The sequence below is a fragment of the Ooceraea biroi genome, chromosome 3 (assembly GCF_003672135.1).
Source record: "Ooceraea biroi isolate clonal line C1 chromosome 3, Obir_v5.4, whole genome shotgun sequence".
Classification (NCBI taxonomy): domain Eukaryota; kingdom Metazoa; phylum Arthropoda; class Insecta; order Hymenoptera; family Formicidae; genus Ooceraea; species Ooceraea biroi.
This window is the reverse complement of record NC_039508.1, coordinates 673224-698444: the sequence shown is the minus strand read 5'-3', so window position 1 is coordinate 698444 and position 25221 is coordinate 673224. Positions and strand designations below refer to the sequence as shown.

General features: G+C 42.7%; 4 protein-coding genes across 6 annotated transcripts in view; 3 read left to right on the top strand and 1 right to left on the bottom strand.

Annotated features, from left to right (window-relative positions):
• Positions 1–8186, top strand: part of LOC105277503 (tensin-1) — a 43612-nt gene extending 35426 nt beyond the window's left edge. For 2 of the 3 annotated variants that reach the window (XM_020031049.2, XM_026968198.1), the window contains exons 4-9: positions 556–702; positions 1886–2068; positions 2433–2869; positions 2974–3192; positions 3474–3645; positions 4865–5074. In XM_020031049.2, the coding sequence (XP_019886608.1) occupies positions 556–702; positions 1886–2068; positions 2433–2869; positions 2974–3192; positions 3474–3645; positions 4865–5074 (1368 nt within the window). Of the gene's footprint in view, positions 1–555; positions 703–1885; positions 2069–2432; positions 2870–2973; positions 3193–3473; positions 3646–4864 lie in introns of all 3 variants that reach the window. The other variant, XM_026968197.1, reaches the window with a different exon arrangement.
• On the bottom strand, positions 8140–10264 carry LOC105277426 (DDB1- and CUL4-associated factor 13). Its single transcript, XM_011335783.3, has 7 exons — positions 10056–10264; positions 9594–9979; positions 9350–9518; positions 9083–9230; positions 8696–8996; positions 8447–8610; positions 8140–8370 (listed from the first exon to the last, which is right to left on the bottom strand). The coding sequence occupies exons 1-7, from the start codon at positions 10123–10125 to the stop codon at positions 8283–8285; spliced, it is 1326 nt and encodes a 441-aa protein (XP_011334085.1). The 5' UTR covers positions 10126–10264; the 3' UTR covers positions 8140–8282.
• A 1060-nt stretch (positions 10265–11324) lies between these two features.
• Positions 11325–14061, top strand: LOC105277428. The gene is made up of 4 exons (XM_011335784.1): positions 11325–11429; positions 12300–12499; positions 13238–13381; positions 13625–14061. The coding sequence occupies exons 1-4, from the start codon at positions 11423–11425 to the stop codon at positions 13709–13711; spliced, it is 438 nt and encodes a 145-aa protein (XP_011334086.1). The 5' UTR covers positions 11325–11422; the 3' UTR covers positions 13712–14061.
• Positions 14062–16864: 2803 nt separating this feature from the next.
• LOC105277429 (solute carrier family 46 member 3) lies at positions 16865–25007 on the top strand. Its single transcript, XM_011335785.3, has 6 exons — positions 16865–17852; positions 21232–21333; positions 22088–22225; positions 22344–22427; positions 22992–23148; positions 23414–25007. Exons 1-6 carry the CDS (start codon positions 16865–16867, stop codon positions 23616–23618), a joined length of 1674 nt encoding a protein of 557 aa, XP_011334087.1. The 3' UTR covers positions 23619–25007.
• Positions 25008–25221: the final 214 nt, after the last annotated feature.

Here is a 25221-nt window from a genome sequence, read left to right as displayed (position 1 = left end):
GATAGCCGTCTCGCCTCTCGGATCTTTTTCCCATTTCCGACTGTACGTCTGTACGACCGCAAGCGGGCGCGTGTACGCGTACGTACGCGCTCAAACACACGCGTCTACGCTGCTCCTGTTCCACCTGTATCTGTATCTGGATCGAGCGCAAATGTGCCCGAGAGAGGCGTATGCAGCCGGGAGCTTTCTAAATGCACGTACGAGCGGGCCCGAGCCATGCCAAGACTTGCGGCTCCCCGTGAGTGCTTATTACACATTCAGGCACCGCGTTTGCGCCGGCACCGCGGCGCGGCCGTCCGCCCTTCAGCCGGACCGCTCGTTACCCTCTTTCGGTCACCGGCGAATCCGGAAAAGTCTAATTGGCCCGACATGAAACGAAAGCACTGCACTGTCTTTGCCGAGCGTGTTTTCGAAATTGTGTACACTAACTAAATTGAAGACCGGCCGAATCTCTCGCAAATTACACGGGAGAAGATAACGAAATTCGCTAGGTTCTCTTTTACATGGTACGAATAAAGTTCTTGTTAAAATTTGAGTTTTCTTGTCTGCTTGCAGGCGGAGGAGCTGAATACCATCGTCGGCAATGCTTTCCGCATGGCGTACGTGGCGCAGCTTCAGCGCCAGCCGATCCTTCAGGATGTAATCTCCCCGCGATCGACGCCGTCCTATCGCAAAGACAAGCAGGAGCACCGATCGTCGTGGGTACGTTTCTTTTTCTAATGCACTTGTAGAGCACGCATAATCGAAATGATAGGTAATTTATTATTTGACAAAACCGTGATGAGATATAAGAGAATTTTTTCGTACAGCAACGTGCTGCTGGCTGAAAAGGTGCCGTGTAGTTTGAAGGGCTAATGGCGTAATTTGTTTTTGTCGCCGCCAGCTAGCAAGCTAGTCGAGTTAAACTTCACAAGGCCAACTTTACAAGCTGGTGCTATCGCTGTTAGTTTCCTCACAAAAGCGCCGTAGATTGCAATTAAGTAATTTTAGCAATTAGCGGATAGTTCTCGGATCTTGTTAAAGATTATGCTCGCCAAGTTGTATCGCGACAGAGCTCGCTGCGTGAAATAAACGGTCGGCGGACCGAATCCAGGCCGTGTTTCAGTCTACCCAGAAACGCAATAAATAATATGCAATATTATCTCGTTTTTTCGTGAATCGGATTCTTCATCTCGAAGGATTCGTTTCGCAAAGTCGATGAAAATTGAATATACTTCAGAGAGACTATCTATTCGTGAATAGCATTCCTGAATTTTTCTTGATGGCACGGAAAGCACGATACTCTAAATCTAAAACATACTGGAGCAAACACTGGAATACGCATAGTGAGATGTATAATGAAGAGCAAGCTGCTGGAGCAGCTCGCGAAAGGGCTTCTTAAATATCCAAGCGCAAGACGAAAAGGACAACGGCGACAACCATGTTCTCTCTTTCTCTCTCGACGTGGTCTCACGGGGACTACCGACTCCAGTAGGTGTCCCGTTTACGGGCCGCGTTAATTATAAATTCGACCCTAGTCTCTCGCTTACCGCGTCGCGTCGTGTCGCGTCGCGTTTCCAAGTAAACGGTCAGTCCGCCATGGTCTGCCTGCTGGTCCTCGCCGCAAAATCTCGGGATTCGTGTGAGAGTCCGTCGATCAAATATTCATTCGGGAAGCTCCCAAAAACGATCGCGACTGGACAGTTCTGACAGTTTTGTCTGATGAACGATTTCTTGTTCGTTTGGAAGACAATGTGACACCACGCTGTCTTCTGAAAAAGTATGGCACGATATTAGGAGGTGGACGAAATAATTGGCGATTTTATGGGGATGGACGAAATAATTGGGAAACATTTAGGCATACGTTCTCGCGATATGATTTTAACATTGATCGTTTGATTTGCAGAACAAATCGCTGCCCGGAGACGACACGATCGCCGCGGGCGCTTGCACGAGTCCGTTGTCGAACTCGTGGCTGAAAAGTCGGACATCGCCCACCTCCAGGACTGGAAGGGGTTCGTCCGCAACGGACATGAACGTGCAGCTCGGCAGCGCCGGCTCGCCCACGCTGCGACTCGCCAGCGTAAAGGTGAATTCATACAAATACAACAGACCTTGCCAGCAGGAGCGGTGCCGACCGCCTCGTGTTACACGCAGACGGTATTACGCGGAAATGAGTTTACCCATCTAGCAGCAGTTTAGAGTAAATTAATTTCAACATGCGCACAGTTTATGTTGCCGATCCAGTTATCCACGTAACACGTTTCCCTTAATAACGTTCCGTTATTAACGCAAGTGTTGCACCGGGACCTCGGAGAGGCACGCGAATTAAGTAACGCCAGTTGAAAAAACGGCGATAATTCAGGCTGATTAAACGGCTGAACGGATGATTTATTCCGGCAAATTGTATCCGCACTTGTCCAAGTTTAAACGACCCGAAATTCGAATTCCAGGCGCCGAACACGATACCTGGCCTGCGGCCGGCGTTCACCAATGTCCTCGGGCCCATAACGACGAACGTGGATGAGCCGAAGAGCATCTCGCAGCAGAGCACACCGAGCAGCGATGAGAGCAATTCGCCAACGGAGCTGAACTCCTACAAGAGGCTAACGGACAAGCCGCCGCTGATCAAGCGGCTGGCGATGGGTTTGACGGGTGGACGCGACGTTCTTGGGCTGAACGGCGAGGATGACAGCTGCCCGCTCGTCAGCGGTAGCAGCACGCCGACCAGTCCATCGAACAGACCTCATTCCGGAGGCTACATAAACGAGGCGATCATCGACTCGGAGGGCACGCGGCCGCCGTACAACAAGATCCCGCCATCCGAGAGCCTTGACAACACCATCAACGCGTCCATCACCGCGAAGAACTTCAACATCGAGAACAACAGGTGAGCCAGTGAGCCGGGCTCGGTTCCCCGTTTCCTGCCTCGTTTCGCGACGCACCGGCGAGGAATTGGTATGAATCGTGAACGACAGCTCGTTTCGCTTTCAGGATAGGGCACAACTGTCCGGGCTCAGGCACGGAGGCGGAATTCAAGTCGAAAAGAAGATCACAAATTAGCACGTCGAGTAGCTCGGTGCCAGCTGACGGAAGTACTCATGGCTCCACGCCAACCCCGCCGCCTTTACCCGAAAGAACAGACAGCCTGAATAATCGAAGCGAGGAGGCAGAGCTACGCAAGGCGCCCTGGTTCCAAGCTGGAATACCCAGGTTGGTCCATGCGACACTGCTACATGTAACGGAGTGACACATATACGTGCGTACACGCACGCACACGCACGCGCGCTTCCCAACGCGCCGAAATAGCACGTTGCTGCTGGCTAATTTTAAGTATTCATCGAACGATATCCAGTCGCAATCCAGCGTCTTTTGTAAACGACTTGCAGCGAGATACGCAGATCTGTGCGATTCAATTACCTTTTTTGCTTTTGCTTTCGAGAAAACTCTAAGGCCTCGTCCATTTATCATTAACGATGCTACTGTGATTTCAGGGAGATAACGCTCGAGGTACTGAGCCAAGAGCCGGAAGGCGCCTTCATGGTGCGAGAGAGTACCAGTAAGCCCGGATGTTACGCCCTCTCTCTCCGTGTGCCCCGTGAATTCCAGCCGAGCGGAATAGCCCATTATCTCATAATGCGTACAAACAAAGGTTACAAAATCAAAGTAAGTCCTTCCATAGTAACTCCCTTTGCCTTACCGGATCGGAGTGACTGCAAACGCGTAAAGCTTACACGAGCCAAAATAAATTTCGCTTTCAGCCAGAAACGCCCGATCTCACGAAGAACGTTTGATCCAAAGTGAAATCCATAATCTGAGTAAATCGCGGTTTAAACGCTTTTCTTTTTTCTAAAAATAACGGACGAATTTAGCAACGCGCGTATTCGCATTATTTGCGTTTTACACGCGAAGCGTCTTTACATTCTGGGGAAACTAAACAGGGATTACGGGAATAGAGTTCATTTTAATGCTCGTTAATGCGAAAGAGAAAGGGAAAGAGAACTCTGTCGAACGTTGATATTGAAATAAGGTACGCGTGTGGTGCTAACGCGCGAAGGGCCGAAGCTTTTAGTAGTCAAACGTTATACTCGCCAGTACGGGAACGCTGGTACGAGAAACCACTGCATTTAGCCATTCGGGTACGCGTATTTAAATGGTCGAACTTCTCCCTCGTAGGATGGATTAAATGAGTCCGTGGACTTTGATAATCTCCGAAACCAGTATAAATGAGTTTTGTTGGATATGCCGCGCGGGATGCCGTTGGGAAATCAAAACTACGCGCCCTCTCTCTTTCCGTCTCTCTGTCTCTCTCCCCTTATGCTCTAACGTGGAATTGCATCTCTGTAACAACACGGCACTAGATTCGAATGAATGCCGCGTGTGATAATTCGGATACACAAAGGTCATCTCAGCACACACTCGTGCATGATACATTTAATACCGCCTCGTTACGCGACGAGTTTCCGTACACACCAAGTGAAAATACGAGGAAAAATCTGTCAACTAATATTAAGTTTCACATATTGTACAAACGGCGCGTTGTAATATTATAACAATGTATTATGTTATTTAATGCGTGGGATAATAATAATGATAATATTAAATAACACAATATGCGTAGAATAGAAATAATAAATTCTTCGATTGCACATGTTTATGGAAATCTTTTTTATTATTTCAAAATTCAAACATCCAAACTCAAGTTTTTTTAATTTCAATTCACGCAAAATTTAAACTTCGAGTTTTCATGATAAATAATAAAATGTAGTGCACATAACGAATGTAACGAGGTATGAAATTTAATTTTCAGAAATTTTTGGGAAAAATGAACAATAAATAGGGAAAGTCCGCTGCAAAATCAATAATTGTCGCATGTGTGTTTCAGGGCTTCACAAAAGAATTCACCACGCTCACGGCGTTAATCACCCACCACTCGGTCATGCCTGAATTATTGCCGTGCCCGTTGTCGCTGAGCCGGTATAATCCGAGCTTCGTGAAGACCGATTCCAGCAAGGACTTCGCGGACATCGACTCGGATCCCGATTATAATACGCTGGCGGATTTTCGCAAAATGATGGCCGATCTCAACGTCTAGAATCAACGCACTCGTCAAATCGTCGTCAGGATAGTGCATCGATCGAGCGAGCAATGGCTTTGAGTACGTGTTTTCTCTTCTCGCGAAAAACGCTGCTCGCCAGCTAGCTGATTCACATGACGTGCTCAAGGGAGAATCGCGAGGCACCGTTCGGTATATTTGTACCTGGATCGACTCTGTGCCATCGACCATAAAAAAAAGAGCCGACAAATATTTGTCGCTTACAAAGAGATTTCGCCTAAAAGTAATCGATATTGATGCGACGCGTGGTATACCTTTTTAGGCGCGACACAGTTTAGTTATCAGAAATCAGCTATGTTTCGGAAAGACTCGCACACAGCCACCAGTGATATATACTCGTAAGTCATTAATAACGGTAAGAAACGAGTAGCGCGTAGATAATTTAATTAACTAACTGCTAGTGTTACGGACGTGACTGGAATAGAAATGTCGAGAGGAGAAACGATCTTTTTACACTGCAGCGCGCTTAACGAGGATTTAGTTTTAAGCTTCTTTTGACGGGTGAAACGAAACGATTGACACTTGTCGAATCTCTTCGATCGGAATAAATTATTCTTGTGAAACGGGATATTCAAATGTTGGTTGAAAGTTCATTGAGTTTGTTCGTTTTGCAAATTTTCTCTTTGTTAGATCGACTTTTTTTAAAGTGAACCACGTATTTCGTTACCGTTTCGTTATCGTTTGGATCATTCTCAGTTTGATTGCAAAAACGCCAAACGATTCATATAATATATTGTTGTTATAAAATATATAATATTGAGATGAGATGAAGGAAGAACCAATTGAGATTACGAAAGAAGAGAACAATTACGAGCTTTAAAGATTTTAATAAATTGTTTTAATTCATAATTAACAAATCGGTTCTTTGTAGAATTTTAAATATCACGCTGGAAACTGTTGGAACTGTATGATAATGCGGAATGGCGCATGTTTTAACTTAATATCGACATGTTTCTCCATCTAGCTTCTCAATTACAGATCACGTTGTACGAAAGCGATCTAATAAGTAGTAATTTTTATGTGACTGAACCGATTATCTAATATCTTGTAAGATATACTCAAGATTGTTACCATCATAATAAACTAAACTACATCCATCTTTGATTGCATCGGAAACGAAAAGACCGGATGTTTTAGGATTGTAAAACAGAGCGCAATTGCCTCCTTCGCATTTTCACTCGACTTTATAATCAGTCAAACGAGATATGTCTTTGTAAGACTATGATGATATACGTTCACATCACATATTTTCTGTACCTCGAAATAGAGTCTCGGTCACGAGAGTCTAAACTTGTTCGTTTAAAAGTGTTCGAACCTGGGAGCAGAACGAATATGAGACAGTCCCACTATCGAGCCTGTCTGGCTTAGTTTTTCCTTTTATCATTTAGTCGCAATCCCGATGATACAGTTATGAACTGGGGACTAAAAACGAAGTAAACCCGAAATCTCGTTAAAAAGAGAAACAATGTGAGATATTCCTAATTAACATCATGTACGAAGGAAAATCATTGTGCAGGACGAAAATGATTGCACTAAACTTTGCTTCCTAGTCCGTATCGCATGCGCATGTGAAAACGTAAATGACAACAATTAATGGATGATATTTTATTAGAGGCAGATATGAATTTCATGAATTCAAGTAGATCGTGTAAGACCAGATTGAAAGTACGTCGTTTTCGTAGCGAATGGAAACGAATGAAACTTTTTCCGTTTTCAGTCCCCGATCGCAACATTAATGTACATGTGTTTATATGTATATATATTATAATTATTGCTATTCGATATTTGCGCACATTATTTAATTAGTAAACGTGAAAAAGAGAATTAATGAAAACTAGGAAATATTTACTGAATCCAAAAGGAGACACGGAACTTCCTTGGAACGTGAGATACGGAATATTGTAGAAGGCGATAACGATTTAGTTTCTCAATTATCCTAGTCTTGTACAGAAATTTCGCGCATATAGTTACGACAATGAAAACGACGATGCGATTACGCATAAATATTTATCGTGTTTTCACAGCGATCACATATTAAATCGTGTGTGGCACACACACACACTTTTTGTACGACGATCATTATCGAGGATAATCTTTCCAAGCGTTATCGATTTCTTAGCTAGCATACAAGCTATACGGAAACATCGAATCTGAAAACTGCCAGTGCAACATTTTTATCAAGTATTAACGAATCATCATTCATTATACAGAACATATTCCAAAGCAAGGATTGACACCGCGATTTTGATGAGACTGAATTTCAATGCTATAGATATAAATATGGTACGTATAATTCCCTGTGAAATTTATTATACATATTTCACATGAATGCTACGGTTGATGTAATGATGTAATAATACATTTTTTCGTATTATTCGCATATAGCATATCGGATATTAAACTCTACGATGAGAGCGGTCTCGATCCTTGTATGAGAGAGGGACGAATAAAACTGCATCAGTAATTGCAAGATCCGTATTTGGATCAATAAATATCTAATGACGTGTTGTGTCAGTAGAAAGCTCGGAAGATGCATATAGTGCATTAAAATCGTATGTATGATATGTATAATAGATTTGTGCGAATATGAATCCCCGTGACTTTCTGCTTTTACAATGCGTTCCTGCATAACGTCTTAACGCGGATTGCTAAGTCATTACGATAACGAGAGGAGGAATTTCAAAGGAAACATTGTATCTATAAAATTTTATTAAATCCATGGCATATGGCGAATTACTCTTTCAGCTCATGGCTTAACATAACACTTGCACAAGAAGGATAATGTGTCTTACATGCATTTGTTGCGCGGTCTTGCGGATCGCGTACAAGGATTTTAAACTTTTTGGAAATACAAGGTTGAAAAAACGAGGAAAACAGAAAGAGAAGTATTTGTATCACGAAACTGATGATTGATGCGTGTTAAGGTAGACGCGCAAGAGAAATGCAGCATAATTAACTGTTGTAAGGTACACGCTACGCATGACATTAATCACTGCTTGAGGTTTGTAATGTTTTATGAATTTATATTACCGCGATGCGTTGTATAATGTCAAGAGAAATATTATTTATTACAATAAATATCGTACAAAGTACTTCTTGCGAATACGTAATATCTTTTATATATATAAAAAAAGGACCCAACGAATATTATTCAGCGATTCACTGAATCGAACAACGAGCCATCATTTTACTTGTCCTCACATACGAAGTGCTTTTTCCTTTCAGACACGTATGGTACGGCTCCCTTCTTGGAATGGTAACGCCTATTAGCTTCCCTGCAAAGCGAAAGAACGTTTCATTAAAACTGAGGTATTCACAAGATCCGAGTATTTACGATTTAATTGCACGTACTTGCGCTTTTCCTTCTCACGAATCGTCCGTAATTCGGCTCGCGCGTTATATATATGTTTCGGCACTTGTCTGTGACGCGCGATCCGTCGAACCTGAGGATGCGCCGCGAACTTTTGTTTCAGGGTCTCGTTCACCTGCAGCGCCTGCTTTTCTCTAGCCCTCAGCTGTCACAGATAAATAATTATAATCGTACTTCAGATTCTTCTGCATTCATTGAAAAGTCAACGAATTCTGCGATGTTTCACTTACGATGCCGAGTTTCTCCGACGCTTTCGCCTTCCACACGCGGAGGTTCATCTCGTCGCTGCCGCTTATTACGTACTTGTTGTCGAGCGACCAGCCTACGCAGGTGAGCCTGTGCATGCGTTTCGTGTGATACACTTCGCGCGAGTGACCCTTGTCCACCTCGAAGATGCGAATCGACTTGTCGTAGCTGCCCGAGACGAATTCCTTGCCAGTCGGTGAGTAATCCACGTCTATCACGGCTTCCACGTGATCCCTATGTACATTCACTGGCGTTTTCAGCTTCCGTACATCGTAGGTGTACAAGCTGAAACAAATTCGAGGGTTTTTTGCAAACATATTTTCGCGGGAATCGCATGCAACCGTTATATTTATCATCATTTGCGATCTCACTTGTAATCTTCATTGGCGCACGTGAAGGTCACTGCCTCCATCGGGTTCCAACAGAGCTTGTTGCTGCGCAACTTCATCACTATTCTCTTCATGGGTCCCGTGTCCCTGGTGTCGTACAAAATTATGCTGCGATCGCTCGCACAAGATGCTACAAGTAAGATGTATATTACGTATGAAAAATATAAAGACTTTTATCGACATTAGAAAGGTCTAACAAGTAAAGCAGTTCAAAATCATCTTCAGACTCCATGCGTGTCTACATCATACCTAACAGATTCTTCTGCACAGGATTGAACCTTACATCATGTACGCTATCCACACCCCATTTGAACGTACGAACCGGCTCATTACGAGTCTCATCCCACATGTGACAGCCTTCTCCACAGGTAACGAATAGAGGATCATAGCGATGGTGCGTTATGCCAGTTAATACTGTCTAAAAGTAAGAAAAGCAAGCTAAATATTTTAATATCTGAGAAATATTAAATATCCGTGCGCAAGAGTTGCATACTTTGCAAATAATGGTATTTAAAGGTTCTTCTTCGCTGGCAGAGGCAGTCCATGTCTTAATCGTCTTGTCATCCCCGATGGTGATGAAGCGTTCCCCATCCGGCACATACACGACGCCGCGAACGATACCATCGTGAGCCAGGATCGTGCGCGTGCACGTTCCATGGGCGAGGCTCCATACTCTCACCTCGCCGTCGTAAGCACCACTCACGAGCGTGGACAGCTGGGAGGGATGCTTGCACATGCAGTATATCGCATCCTTGTGGCCCTCCAAGCTGCTGATGAACGGTTTCGCGAACACGCGTTCCAATTTAACGGCATTTAACGCTTTCGTGTATTCTCTGGCTGCCTCAAATGGGTGCAGAGAGGGATCATAATTTCTGGGAACTGTAAACGGAACGATTATTATCAGCTAGTTGCGGGAATAATAGGTTAGGTTGTGCTCGCCACTCGTACAACTTACTTTTATGAATGTCTCGTTTAGTTTCTCGTAAGTACTCGTCAGGATTCCTGCTCAACACTTTAACCTTCATTTTGCGGAATATAAAATAACGTAGTTATCGCCAGACGTGCAAAACCGTACCAGCGTTTATTTAAGTTGTTCCACTCACGTGGACGAACACACACAATTATTGCTCCTCCATTTTTAAAGCAATGAAGGCTCGTAGCGGAATTTTTGAGAACTAAAAGCATTAGCCTGGCGCCTGCAACCCGCAATAATGATTCCTGCAGTTGTCTGTTTTACCAACGAAATACTATTGCGTTGAAAAATCCGTATGGATTTTTTTTTGTAACATTCAAACGCGGAATTTTGTATTAAAAATTAATTTTATCCAATCAAATATTCTCCATTTTTTCAACATCGTTAATATTAATGTTATCGATAATTTCGAACATTTTTTTTAGTTCTATTTAAATAATTTAAATAATTGTGCTTCCGCATCGAAATTCTTAAAGCAATCACTCCAGCATCCCTTTAAAGAAAGTCAGCTGTAGGCACATGTTTAACAACAAGTTGCAGAGTGAAAAGTTTATTTAAAGTTTGCTAATCAATGTCCTCATTTCGCATACATCCCAATTTAATTGATATGAAATTTCTAGATTTATGATATATTCTGGTAATATTGTATAAACTCCTATTGAAAAATTCAATACTTGTGCACTTGTGACATCTCGGAAAATATTGCGGAAGATAAGGAACAGTAATGCAAATTTAACTTGGATTGGAAGCGATCGATAAAAGCAATCGTTAGTTATTTTTCAGGATTAATTATTATTATAAATTCATTTGATACTTTATTGTTAAACTATACCGCTGTGCACTAGACTCTAATAAAATATATTTATAAAATTTTTATCTCTGCAAATTTTTATCTCTCTGTTGCGTATAAATATAATGTGATATAATAATTTATCTTTTGGTGCATAAGTATCATTTGCAAAAAATATCTACATTAAACATATATTCTTGAAAACTTGTTTCAGAAAAAGGAGATTTTCTACGCAAAAAGTAAGGTAAATGGAATTTTATCGAAAATAAAATACTATCAAGAACTTACGTACTGATATTATATAAAATAGTTTTACCAGTTAATATATATCGGGCGGATATAAGAGGCGTGGGATATCGCCACTTCTCATTTCTTCCAAGTAAGGTATATTATATATAGAGAAAAAGAGAGAGAAAATATGTGACAGAGGAAGAAGTGAAGTATTTCGGCAAATAAGATTACGTGAGAGATAAGATTACGCGAGCTTTTAACTCAGCGAACAGACTTGATAAGCATCATCTTGTATCGAGGCCTCGAACGTGCTGAATCGATTTCCACAATGCCAGGTAAGCGAAAATATTGCCTTTCTAAAGTATGTGCTAAAATAGTAAAAATAAAGGATACTAAATTCTCTGCTTCTTGCAAAACTTCCCGCTCTCTCAATCATTTCATCAGTCTTTCCGCTCAATTTTGCTGTCGATATTTGCTATGGTTGACGTTTAATATATCGAATATTGTTGCGTTTTTCATTCTATTTTAATCTTTTTATCCCGACAAGATTAAATCTGAGAGATGTTAAATTTCAAGATTGATTAAAAAATATATGAAATATTTTGTTATTCAGTTTTATTTAATACTTGCTTGACTTAACTTGCTTGGTTTATGAATCATACGGATGGTAAAGATAATATATATGTGTGTGGTACATGAAATCATCGATTACAAGAACCTTCTCGAAGAGTGTTATCATACTGAGTACGAAAAATGTCAGTATAGGTGTGTTTTAATATTACGTAACACACATGTTCGTTTTATGTGTCCTCTCAATTACTTGATATTTATAAAATTATGTACAATAAGATTCATTAAAATAAAATTAAAGTTACTATAACTTAACAATCATATCAAAACCAATTACTATAAATAATTACAAAAGTTTGATAGCATTTTCTGATAGTTTAAGTTACAAGAAAAATTCTTTTCACTTCTTAGAAAATGTGCCCAAGATCAAATTTTGCATAATAAATTCTCACAAAGCCAAAGTGAAATTCAACAATTTTGACAAAAATGATTTTCGTAACAATTGTTTAACAAGCATAACAACCGAAGAGATCTCACTAAGCTTTAGATAATAAAGTTTTTCATCTCTTGAAAATGAGATAAAAAAATAATCAACTTAAAATTATTTAATTTGCTTAATTCCTTTGTCATTGCAGCCTACAGGTGGATAAGTCGCACCGGCACTCAATCGCTGCCAGAAAACGCGGTCACTGGCGGCCGCGACTGTGACGGAAGCACGATTTACGTCGGCAGAGCTTTTCACGATGGCGACTTGCTGCCAGCGAAAGTAATTCCTGACAAGAACGTCGCCTACGTTTGTCATGGTGGCGAGGAACATCCCAAAGATAACTTCGAAGTAAGTGAAACACAGTCGAATGTTTTTTTTCTTTATATCACGAAAATGCAATCATTGAATCAAAATTTGTGCATCATTCACCGTTTTTAACGTAAAAGTTAAAATATTTTAAGTAAAAATATGTTATATATATATATATATAACATATTTTTACTTAATATATATATATATAACATATTTTTACTTAATATATATATATATATATCCGTAGTAGTAAAGAAAGACAATCATCAAAGTTACCAATGATTACATTTCCAGTGAGGAAATTAAATTCGTTGAAAATGTATCTCTCAGTTTTACATTTCTGCACAAAACAAGTCGGTTTATCTAGCCCAATAATTATGCTGAACGTAACAATTTGCTGAAGTAAAAACTTTGTCGACCAGTCTAAACCAGTATCGTTACTGGTGGCCCTTTGACTGTAGCAGCGATTAAAAGCGATTGCGCCGTTACGTAACGTGGCATGAGTGGTACGTAGCCAAAGTACAAAATTTACCAAGATTAATCGTATCGCCATTAGCTTCAGATAATCTCGTGATACCAGGCTTTCTTCGGAAGTGACCAAGATATGATTCCCATTAGGGGACTTACCGATTCGACGATATATTCTTCTATCTCTCATATGATAATTTTCTGCCGAAAAACAACGATAACGGGTGTCGTTTCGATTGATTATCCTGTGACGTAATCTCAAACAATTAATTATCATTGCCCAATAAATAATTCCTTCAATTGTAGATTCTTTGCCAGGGCGAATTCGCCTGGGAGTTCTGCAGAGACGGTGAGGTGCCAGAGGATGCGGTGATCGCCGGTCAAACCGCGGATGGAGAACCCCTGTACGTTGGCCGTGTCCTCCATAGTGGATCTCAAACGATCGGCAAGGTCGGTCTTTTCGGCAGTTCCGATTTTCAGGGCCCACCGCGATGATTAACGCACGTGCGTCACGTGTCATAAATACGGGGAACTCGCTTTGACATCTGAGATGCCCCTCGAGCGTTCTCCGATTTGTATTCTTTGACACGCGATTTCGTACGTGACGCTCATTCCTATTCCCTGCGCGGTCCTGTTCTTGCGCAAGGATATAATATCTGTGACTCTTTAAAAATGCAAAAATGTTTTCTTCAGGTACAACCGAGTCACGGATGCCTGTACATTCCGTTTGACGGCGAGGAGCTATCATTCAAGGATTACGAAGTGCTCGTCATGCATTAACTCGATTGAAGATGCTCGGTGTAATGCGCGTCTCATACATGGTCAGAGTTAATCGAGTTAGTTAAGCAACAACCTCCAAATAAACTGTTAAGACATAAGGATTTGCGTGGCAAAATTATTGCGAGAGAAGAGCATCGTTTTTTCAATCGTTTTGTAAGGATTAAAATGCAATGGCCAAATATCTGTGTAACTATTTTGCCTGATTCTTTTGATCAATGACTTATCCAAGCGAAACAATCAGCTATTTATATTATTGAATTTCATTACTTAGCAATATTTATACGATTTACGATATATAATAAGATCAATATTGTGACATTAATTAAATTAAATGCATTTTCAATTTCTCCAAATGTATTATTATTATTATAATTACAGCATAACTGCGGAAATGGAAATTACCGTTACTTTCTCCTTTATTTCTTCGTTAGCGCGAGTAGCATTAACTGTTTAAGCAGGCGTTATTTGCAATGCAGACAGAAAATAAACGAAACAGGTGACCTAAAAGCGTATTGCGCCGAACAAAAAGAATGCGAACAAGTGAAATCGTTTCTGTCGATTTAATTCGACAGCGAGATAAAGAGAAAAAAAAATCGAAAGCGGCTTTATATACGCGGAATCGGAATCGTTAACTGTATCCATTGGTTATTGTTAGAAATCTATGATCCTCGAAGCGGCGATTCAACGGAGCGAGTACTCCGTAAAGCAAAGCGCTTTTCGTTGTAGTGGTGAGGTGGTGGTAGTGCGATAGTAGGAGTAGTTAGTAGCTTATTACAAAGTATTGGTAAACCGTTGTCGATCGGCGTCAACAACCGGTTGATCACCGCGAAAGAACCGTATCTCTCGTGTCGCAACCACGGCCGTCATGAAGACCAAAGGGGACGGCTCTTCGGGTGATGACGACCAACCGACGCACCCTCGTCGCTCGGATATCAAGACAGAAGTGCCGGACAGCTCTGCATCGAATATTTTATAAGCATCGCTGTGGAATTGCGAGCATTACTCACTTGACGACGTCATACGATCGACTTAAGAGCCAGGGCCGCCTCTAGGTGTCTTTCGTCGCTAGGACGCGACCTTGCGGATGCTCGCCGACCGCGCGATTTCGCATCGTGGACCACGAGGAGTCCGCGGCGCGTTTTCGAGAATCTCTCTCAACCCCCGCTGGGTCTGGAACGATCAGGGTGTCCGGTTGAACGAGATGAAGCGGCACGAGCAATCTCGCAGGGATTCAACGCGTACCGAGCGATACGGCAGTGGCAAGGCGCGGAAAATCGCGGAGAACGTCACGCGCGAGCCTCCTTACACGAGCAAAAACGCGATAATCAAATCGGGCTCGTCACGAGCGGCCGAGCCATACGAATGGCATCGAATTCACCGCCGTGGATAATGGCACTTAGGTGGACGGCCCTGTCTAAAATAGGCTCCGACTGTAGAACGCTGGGTCCGTGCGTCGTAGTGATTACTTTATCAACGAATTGTCACATTTAACAGCGCCTCGTCGAGTTACGCGCGGCAGCGATTCGACGATGCTCCCTGTTTACGCTCAGTTGCCATCCAGTTCGACATCGTCGACACCGTGGAACGCGATCGCCGGCAGCCGCGACGACGGCCTCTCCTTTTCCATCGCAACCAACGAATCCTCGAATGCCGGAAAAATCGCGCGGCAGCTCGAAAATGCTCAGCCAACGTTATCCGCGCATCGTTCCTGGTGAAAGAAGAAACACGCGCTCGAACAGCGTCAGATTAATGATCGCTGCTGTCTGACAGCGTGACGGCGAAGACTTTTCGCAACAAGAAGAAGGTGTTGCGGATGATCGAAGGTCACGTGATTGATCACTCGGATGGATCGCTCGGTGAAGAAAGCTTATGCAATAAAACAGGCGCAAGCTAATCGTACTGTTTCATGAACAGTTGTATCTGCGCTGGAATTGTTGACATCAGCTGGGTGCGAAGTGATTCGCCCGCAAGAGTTTGACATTAAGTTTTGGGATCGCAGCGTGTTACTCAACGGCGACACTTTCTATATCCTTCGACGTGCAGTAACGCGCAGTTGTCGGCCGGCGGAAATCAAGACCGTTTGGGGGACACGAGGGAGGTACACGATGTTCCGTCGAATCGTGAAGCCGTACATGAAGCCGAAGAGGATCATCATTCGCCGGCGCAAGAATAAGTACTCTTTAGGTAGGAAGATGAACACGATAATCATGATGCGTCGTCCGTTCATCAACATGTCACAGCTGAGGTCGGATTAGGCTTTATGTAACGCGGCATTCATCGGGGAGGGCGCGTTTCCGCGGGAAGAGTCGGCAAACGTGAGCCATCGCGTTATGCACCATCGCGGAAGTCACTCACGTGTCGAGGTAATCGCCATGCTCCTGACGTTCGGTCCGGAAAGGAAAAGTGATAAGAGCGAGGTGCTCGCCAACTGAAATTAGACCCCGGGGCCCCCGCGGGCCCCGCGAGAGCGAGCGTCGTCGGGGGCTGACCTTGACCCGAAAACTGCGGAGCGGAATCGGAAGCGGCACGGAGCAGTGGAGGAGTGTTGCGCTCGTGGAGCATTAGCCGCGCGGTGGTCGGCAACGGATCGCTCGTAGGAGCGCGGCGATTAAGCGCGCGCGAGAACGTCGGCGACGTTGCCCCGAGGGACGTCGCGTGCGCTTTAGTGCCTAGGTGGATGTGTACGAAGGTGGATCAACTCGCGCGCTGAAATCTCTCGCAGGAGCGGCGCCGCAGGCTGATCGTAGGCAAGAGGCACCAACGGGTCCACCAGGTCGAGCAGAGGAAAGGAACGTGGCGGCGCGGAACCCCCGCTGGCTGCTGGTACCGGCGGTGACCGGCGAAGAAAGGAGACGGACACAACGGCAAGCCGCAACGCGATCCCGTAATGCACGATGGTGCATTAGCCGGGACCACTGTGCGATTTCCGTCGCGCGCGCGCCGAACGGGCTGAACGATCGAGATCCGAGTTGCTCTTCGAGGCCCAAGGCAGATCCTCCGACTGTCCCATCACCGCGTCACGCCGAATTCTTCCCACTCAATGATTTGTGAACTGGCGATCGTACATATTCGGACGTTCGAGAGAGACAACTTCGTATGACCCTGCTCGTACCCGTGTGAAAAGAACGATCCTCTTCTCCCAAGACCAGAGACATGTCCGAGATCACGACGACGATCGGCGCGCCTGAGAAGAAGCAGGCGACATGCCCGGTCGACAAGCCCGACAGCGTGATCACCTGGAAGTCCATGAGCCTCCGGCAGAAATGGTCCTTCCTGACCAGCAACATCACCGTCGAGCCAATGGTCGCGTGCTACGTGATACCGAGTGTGCTCTCCTCGCTCGCCGTGCAGAATCTCATCCTCGAGAAGGCTTGCCGGGTGAACCTGGCTTACTCGGATGAGGTGTGCTCGGCATTGTCCGCGAGGAACACCACCGGCTACGAAGCTGAGGAGACCGCGGTGCAGCAGATGGTGGCGCGTATGCAGACCTGGAAGACGCCGCTACAGAGTGCCCTACCGACGATCCTGATCCTGTTCATGGGCGCATGGAGCGATCGCACCGGCCTGAGGAAGCCCTGCATGCTGTTGCCGATCATCGGCGAGTTCTTCAGCAGCGTCACCCTCATCGCCTGCACCTACTGGTTCTACGAGCTGCCTATGGAGGTGGTCGTGCTGGAGGCAGTGTGGCCCGCGCTAACGGGCGGCTGGTTCACCATGTTCATGGGCATCTTCAGCTACATAGCGGACATCACGTCCGTGGAATCGAGGACGCTCAGGATCGGTGCGGCCAACGTCTTCCTGTCGCTCGGCGTGCCGATCGGCATGGCACTATCGGGGATACTGTACAAAAAGCTGGGTTTTTACGGTGTCTTCTCGATCTCGATGGTGTGTTACGTACTGAGCTTTGTATATGGCCTAGTGGTGATCAAGGAGCCGGGAGTGCTCGCGAATCGTTCGCGAAGGAAGATCCTTCCGAGCGAGGGCAAGCGGACCTCGGTGTGTGCCTTTATCTTGGACTTCTTCTCGTTGAAGCACATCAAGGAGACATTTCGCGTGGCGTTCAAAAACGGGGCGAACAATCGCCAGAAGCGGGTAATCGTGCTCATGGTCATTGTTATGGTCGTCATCGGACCTCTTTACGGTAAGTTGCTCGAACGGAGGAATTTTTTGCAGAAACTTTTCTCGCATTCTTTTTATTTTATTCTGGAGAGGCGAAAAGAGAATTGAGTTTGTCAAGACCCGAAAGAGATTATGTGCTAGTACTATGCATTTCATTCTTGAAGATATCTTTGATATTACTCTTTCATTTTCACTACAAACCTTTGTTTCGACTTTTCTTGACTCATCGCGTTACGAAAAAAATTCCTATAGTGTAATTCATGACTTCTGATATCTTTGCTCGCTTTGCTTTGTATTTTCGAAATACGTGCTTCCATAGTCAATTTTTCTAGCTATCTTCAGCTGTTAAGGACGTACAGCTCTTCAGAAATTTAAATCGATTTTTAGATACATAAGTAATAGATACATAAATAATGGATTTGTAAAGTAATGTTGCTTAATAATTGCTATAAATTTTTTGCTGTGAATCAAATTTGTATGTGTACTAATGGTAGTTTAATTTATACACCACGATTTTTTAATTAATTTTAATCAGGTCTTCCTAACATAATGTATGAATACTATAAAATGCTTAGTCACATCATGCAAGCTAAAAATACAGATACGTAAGAAATTTGAATAATTTACATACTTTGTAAATAATTAGGAATACAAATCGTGTCGAATTAAAAGTCTCGATGAAAAAAAGGCGCTAATAATATCGCAGAATGAAAAATGAAATACATTCATCATTATCCGTCTGCATCCGCGGCGCGGTAAAAACTCGTAACTCTCGTTAATCTTGCTACTAGCGTTGCAGTAACTGTGCGCATTCCCATCAGTAATTACTTGCGTCCGACACTGTGAATATATCGTATGCGAGGGGAAAGTAAGAGAAGACATGTGCTCACACAAAACTAGATATACATCACACTAACGTGCAATAGCACTTCGATATGTGCTGGCACACCTTCCACGAATATTTCACGTATTTTCAAGCGTCGATAAATACGTTTGCATGAAATTATACGCATGCAAATACTTCTCCGTGCACATTCGTGAACGAGGAATATCGCGCTGCATCGAATGTCGCAAGTTCTGCCGTACAGAGGAAATTGACAAACAAAGCAATAAATGTCCAAAGCACATCCATACTCGAATGCGGCATGATAATTTCAGTAGATATTTTTTTATCGATATTTATACAATCTCTCCCTCGTATGTTATTGCAAAATTGTACGCTGCGCTGGATTTTGTTAAGTGAACATCTGTCAATATCCAGTATTAATGCCGAACGGTATCGGTAACAACGCGACCAGTTTCAGCTGGCGGCTTGTCCAAGCACGCGACCACTCGAATCATTCAATTTTTCAATTAGCGTGCATTTGTTACAGCGCGCTGTCGCGACTTTAATGCGATCGTGCGCGCTCGGCACGGCGACGACGCACAATTTCAGCACATTTTCGCGGATGCCCTTGTTACAATTTAATTATATAGGTAGCGTCGTTACAATGTCTGGGTACGCATTAGTACGTATTATCTTAGCTGCTAAGTGACGCGAGCAGTCGTCACGCTTATAACAATTTCGTATAATAGGCGTCTTCCTGATTTCGAATGCCCTAACGCGGATATACCTGCACGACTCTGCGAGATATTACTTTTCTTAATTCCCCCATTGTTGTCACAGCCACTTGGCCACGTCTCGCTAGTAGAGTAATGTAATTAACATCTATTCGGTCCTATCAGATCTATTTTTATAATGCGGACACGTAAACAGGATCCATTAACTAAAGCTCAGCAGCTCCTAATGTCTCGTAACAAGAGTGGCACTTCAATATTTAAAAAAATTAATATCAATCAGAATTAATTAATATTCCATCGCTATTCGGAGAAGGATACAATTCGGAATCAATTATTGTGACATGTATAATACGTACTTCCCGCTAAGTCTGAAACAAATGACGTACGCAGAATTATTCTATGAAGCACTTGTTTCTGTGAATTCCGTAATATGAAAACTTCTCAAAATTTTCCAGTAGATCACGCGTACAGATAAACTGACGGATAAGCGCACACAAGCAAACGGGAAATAACATTATTTACCTGCATGCAACGTCTTGCTGGTAACATATGCATGCGCATACGTTAACGTGGCAGAAATCGCGATCATACATATTGCGACGTAATTCCAGATCTTTGCTCGTCAGAAACATACGCGGTGAAAGTGCAGTTGTGTCACATCGTGTTATGTTTTCATTATGATCTTGCGAAGTTGTATATTAGGCATATCCGGTCACACGCCGGAGACAATGTGACCAATTTTAATGGGATGAATAATGAATTTTATATAAATTCTTATGAAATTGACAAATACAGTTCGCTGAAGAAATGGTATTAAATATCTTCATACGTGTTCTGAAGATGACAAATTTATTACTTATTATTACAAATTTATTATTACAAATTTATTAGTCGCAGTTACATCTTTATCAAATTTCTGTTTTTCATGAATGATCATCATTTTATGTAAGAGAGACGTTGCATCTGACCTTCCTTTGCAGTTAGCTTGGTATTACAGCAGGAAGCAATTGTTGGTCTAATTGCTGCCGATGTAATCGTCGAAAATCGTTTGTAATTGAACACTGAAAACGGTTGCGGTTGGCTGCACCTAAATATTGTTGTAGTATCAAGATTCTCGTAAAGTAGGATGTTTTATTGCAAGCTGCGTGTACTGATAGCTCGTTCATTTAGAGATAGATTGCAAGTCATAAATCCATACGTTAACGACTTCAGCGATTATAACTGAAAATGCAAACGAGACATTCAGGGTGAATCAACTCCATTATTTTTAAATCTTCGACATTTTACCCGTCAGGCATTTCCTAATTGATTCTTAATGCCTCTAACGTGACTTTTATGTACAAATTTAATTGTAGAAATTATAAATGTTAACTATCTATGAAGAAGAGAAAACTATTAGAAACTAAAATGTCGAAGCTGCATCCAGCATTGATTTCTTGCTGGATAGATCCGGAATGTTGAATGATACGAGTACAATTATCTTTAACACGTATCAAGCTCGTGCGAACAACAGCAACAATGCCTCGATGGAAACTTGATTAAACCGAGATTCTGCGAAGCTATTATGTAAATTTCCGTTCGTACAGCGCTAATAAATAGCTAATAAAGAGCAAACAATACGTTGTGTTATGTGCCCTCCTCAGATGACAGACATCAAAACTAAAATATTATAATAGTAGCATGTCACTGGATAATGGAGATTACGTCTAAAATTTTTTATATTCTTACATACGTCAATCAATACTTTTAATCCGATAAAATCTTCCTGAACCGATATGCATGTAGCAGAGAAAGCGATCACGACAGTCAATAGAGATATTAACAATAAATCTTTCTTTCAGGCGAAATGGCGGTGCTCTATCTTTATATGCGGTACCGATACAAGTGGAACGAAGTGAAGTTCAGCATGTTCTCCACGTTTGGCATGGTAACTAATCTAATCGGTAAGAAAATCGCCTCAAACGAAAATGTTGCTCGTTAACGATACGCAAGTAATTCTCCCAGTTCTTCACTGTTATTTTGCTGACAATTTTTGAGACAGAAACGTGTACGTCGAAATACGTTCTCTCGTGCAGAAATATGCGCGCACGATTATTCGCAGGAAATAATCTTCTCTGCCTGTCATTTCGCGCAAATCGAAGGTATCCGTTAACTTTATGCTCGTAACGACTGCATGCTCATTAAGTTAATCAAGCCTTTTTGTGCTCGCGAACGGATGAGAACTACGGGCAGCGTATCTTACGTAAGGATAAATATCGTTGCTAAGCGGAATCATCGATTTATTCTAACGGATCGCGAGGGCAGTGATTGCAATCCTTGAAAGTGCAATCATTTGTTGCGAGCAGGCGATATAAATAATCGGAGGCTCGTCGAGGCGTTCCGCGATCATGTGATTCGGATTAAATGTTGCCGCTAATAAAGTGCGCGTCTCGCGTTTACCGTACACGTGCAGCACTTCCGTGGGCTTTCTATTTTTCTGTTTGCGAAAAACTTTCTATTTGCCGATGTAGATCACGCGAATTTAACGTACGATCCAATTTCTCCCGAGCATGGACGGAGAACGTGGATTGTTCTTTGGTAGATCCGAGATGAGTGCTTCCACGCTATCAGTTCCCTTTCGCAAAGATCATCAGTCGAGTAACCGTCGATCACCGTTTGCTTCGCTAAGAGATTGAATGATATTCTTGTGATGCGCAGGAACCGCGATCTCCGTTGGCATCTTCAGCCACATTCTCAAGATAGACGACGCGATCGTGGGTATCATGAGCTGCACGAGTAAAATTTTAGCAAGTTTCGTCTACGCGTTCGCCACTACCAGTTGGATGGTCTACGTAGGTCAGTCTTTTTAAAACGGCTTAAAAATATCAGGGTAACAACTACATATATCAAATATATCACATACTGACTCTCTGGCAAGTGCATCCAATAACGGATACTGTAACGCGTGTTTCAGCTGCTATCGTGGAGATCGTGAACGGCACATCGTTCATCGCCATGCGGTCGATAGCTTCGAAACTCGTGCCTACGGATGAACTCGGTAAGCAAGCGCACGATAAGTGACGGTCCTCCTCATGTCATCCGCAATGTCTTTCTTATGGAGTTTGCATGAGTTTCTAGAGTCGTAAGAAAGGTAAAAACGATTGTCAAGTAGACTGTCATATAAAGAAACAAGAGACTGCCTTGTTCAAGCAATCAAGGAAGAAGAAGGACATTTTAGATAACATCAGACGGATCATTCTGGAAGCGCTGAATGAGAAGAGGCACACGAGGCACGCGTTTTAGAGATTAGCTCGGCTATGAGAATTATGATCATTATATCAGTATGATGATGCCACTTGGAGGCATTTTCGAGCCTCGGAACTCCTTCACCTTCGCGCGGCCTTGCGGAATCGCGTAAATCGGATAATTCGGCCGCCGAATTATACATTTACGTGGTGACGCTAGTAATTTTTCCGCCATCACGTACAGCTAACGAAGACCTTCCTGTACAGCCGCCCGGCTGTAGCGATCCTCGTCGAACGCGGTTTCGATGTAACACTATTTATTCGACCGCCTGAAAGTAGCATTACGAGGCTGAAAGTAGCATTACGTAATTCCGCAGGTAAAGTTAATTCCCTGTTCGGCGTGTGCGAGTCCCTGATGCCGCTTGTTTACGGGCCCATGTATAGCGCCATTTACGCGGCGACCATGAACACGTTCCCCGGGACATTCTTCATCGCCGGTGGATGCATGACAATGCCCGCAGTATTTGCATTCTTGTGAGTATCCTGCGAGAGAAAATTCTCACCTATCACTCGTTGACAATAGGATCGGCACACAAGTCGTTTCGGGGGACCGTTACTTCGGGAAGCACGCGTGCATCGAGTCAAATTAAGCGAAAACATCCTCCCACAAACGCATGGCTCGAATTCTGAACCGTTAAGAGGATGCAAAGTGTGCTAACAGCAAACGGTCGCGGAGATAACGGTTGTCTGGATTGAGTTCGCAAATTATAATCGTGTAACATTATGTATCTTTAATCAGCTGGCTGTACACGGAACACCGAAAGGATCGTAAGCTGAAGGAACAGAAGGAACCCGAAGCCGCGATCAATCACAAGAACGAGGACACGGCCGATCACGGTGTGAAGATGTTGACTCCTCGGATAGTGGACGCGCAGAAGAGCACGCAGAAGGCCGAAATGATGAATGGCATAGATAACGCGGCCTTTGAATCCGAGCAGTTGTGATCTCATGATCCTTCCTTTTTTAATACACATTACATCAATAATACCTCATCGAAAAAGAAAGGACTGATATGGATGACGTCTCTAGGCCAGGGTGCGATAGATGCTGAACGAACTGACGTTTCGCGTCGTTATAGATTTGTTTCGCGAAAGGATGCCGCAGGAAATTTTAAAGCAAATACGCTAAAGTTCCGGTAAACTGCTTTAAACGCGGTTCAAAAAAGCCGATTTTATTTTAAGATCATCAAAATCTGAAATGACGATGATCTGTCATGACAAGTATACGGGATAAAATTTAAGTAAATCTGTTTCGACACTCTTTTCCAAATCCAACTAAATCACGTGAGAATAAATTAGGATTCCATGGCATTTTTCAAATCTTATGCAACTGCTATGAGTTATCGTTTCCATACAGCATCAAGATTTAAGTGTAGGTATATTTAAGGTGTAAATAAAGACCTCGTCGATGTTCTTCTTGATCATCCATGACTTTATTTGTATTACAGCTTATTTTTGTTGAAGCATCTCAAGATGTAGAGACATTCCGAATAAAGGATAATTGCCGACTTATCTTTAATTTAACATCCGTAGTTAAGCTAGTGGCTAACAAGAATTAAAAAGATATTACTTTTTAAGAGTTGGCAGTATGTAATTGAAGCAATCATTTTAGAAAGAACGATTATCGCGTTCATTGCGAGAGCACGAATCTTCGACGATGTTCGCAAAACAAGTTGTATTAAGAGATACGATTATCGATATTTTTAAAAATAAAGTTCGTTCTTTAAAATGAATGTTTTAATTAAATGTAATATAATATATATATATATATATATATATATATATATATATATATCTGATAGAGACATATATACAATTCGTTGTAATCTCTTGCAAGAATCTCGCAGTCTTCAACTTAGTTTGCCCGTTTAAGGACGACCAGTCGATTACACGTGATAACAGCGTTGTATTTCGTTAAATGTGATTTTTATTTAACAATCTATATCCTTTATTTTGGGTACACTAGTACAAACTGTACTTAAACAGATTGTGGCGACAGCGTGAACGAACATGTACATCACAAGTATTCATATTGCAATTTTTTGGTTCTCCAATTACCCATCGAATGAATTCTCAATAACAAACTTTCGGAGAATTCGGATGCTATTCTCTTCCTTAGCGTAAATTTTCTAAGAAAAACGCTCTCTCTGAGCTGGCATGCTATTTAACGTTGCAATTAAAGTTGCTTCGTTCAGTGAAGCTTCAACAGCGTATATAGATAACAAGAAGCCTCGTGTTTAACTAAGTTTTAAGTTTAATGCAAATTTTACTTGAGATTTAATTCACGTGTACACGCATGTACGAGACAATAAATCTGAAATTGATAAAAATGAACAATGCATTCATTATTGACTTTGTAATATTTCACACGTAATTTTCATACACCTGATTTTTTCAGTTTCGGATAAGCGAATCACTTTCGGTGAGATAACGGTAATGGTAATAAATATATTAAAATGTAAAGTATATTTTTATGTTTAATTTTTGATGCTTTTAGTTTTAATGGAGGTATTTGGGAGGAGAGAAGGTGGAGGTTGTGAAAGAAAAA

Coding starts and splice junctions, on each gene's coding strand:
- LOC105277429 (XM_011335785.3), top strand. CDS start 16,865: ATGTCCGAGATCACGACGACGATCGGCGCGCCTGAGAAGAAGCAGGCG. Junction 17,853..21,231: donor CGTCATCGGACCTCTTTACG/GTAAGTTGCTCG, acceptor TCTTTCTTTCAG/GCGAAATGGCGGTGCTCTAT. Junction 23,149..23,413: donor CCCGCAGTATTTGCATTCTT/GTGAGTATCCTG, acceptor ATCTTTAATCAG/CTGGCTGTACACGGAACACC.
- LOC105277428 (XM_011335784.1), top strand. Junction 12,500..13,237: donor ATCCCAAAGATAACTTCGAA/GTAAGTGAAACA, acceptor CTTCAATTGTAG/ATTCTTTGCCAGGGCGAATT. Junction 13,382..13,624: donor GATCTCAAACGATCGGCAAG/GTCGGTCTTTTC, acceptor TGTTTTCTTCAG/GTACAACCGAGTCACGGATG.
- LOC105277426 (XM_011335783.3), bottom strand. CDS start 10,125: ATGAAGGTTAAAGTGTTGAGCAGGAATCCTGACGAGTACTTACGAGAA. Junction 9,519..9,593: donor TAAATACCATTATTTGCAAA/GTATGCAACTCT, acceptor TCTTACTTTTAG/ACAGTATTAACTGGCATAAC. Junction 9,231..9,349: donor TGTGCAGAAGAATCTGTTAG/GTATGATGTAGA, acceptor TCTTACTTGTAG/CATCTTGTGCGAGCGATCGC.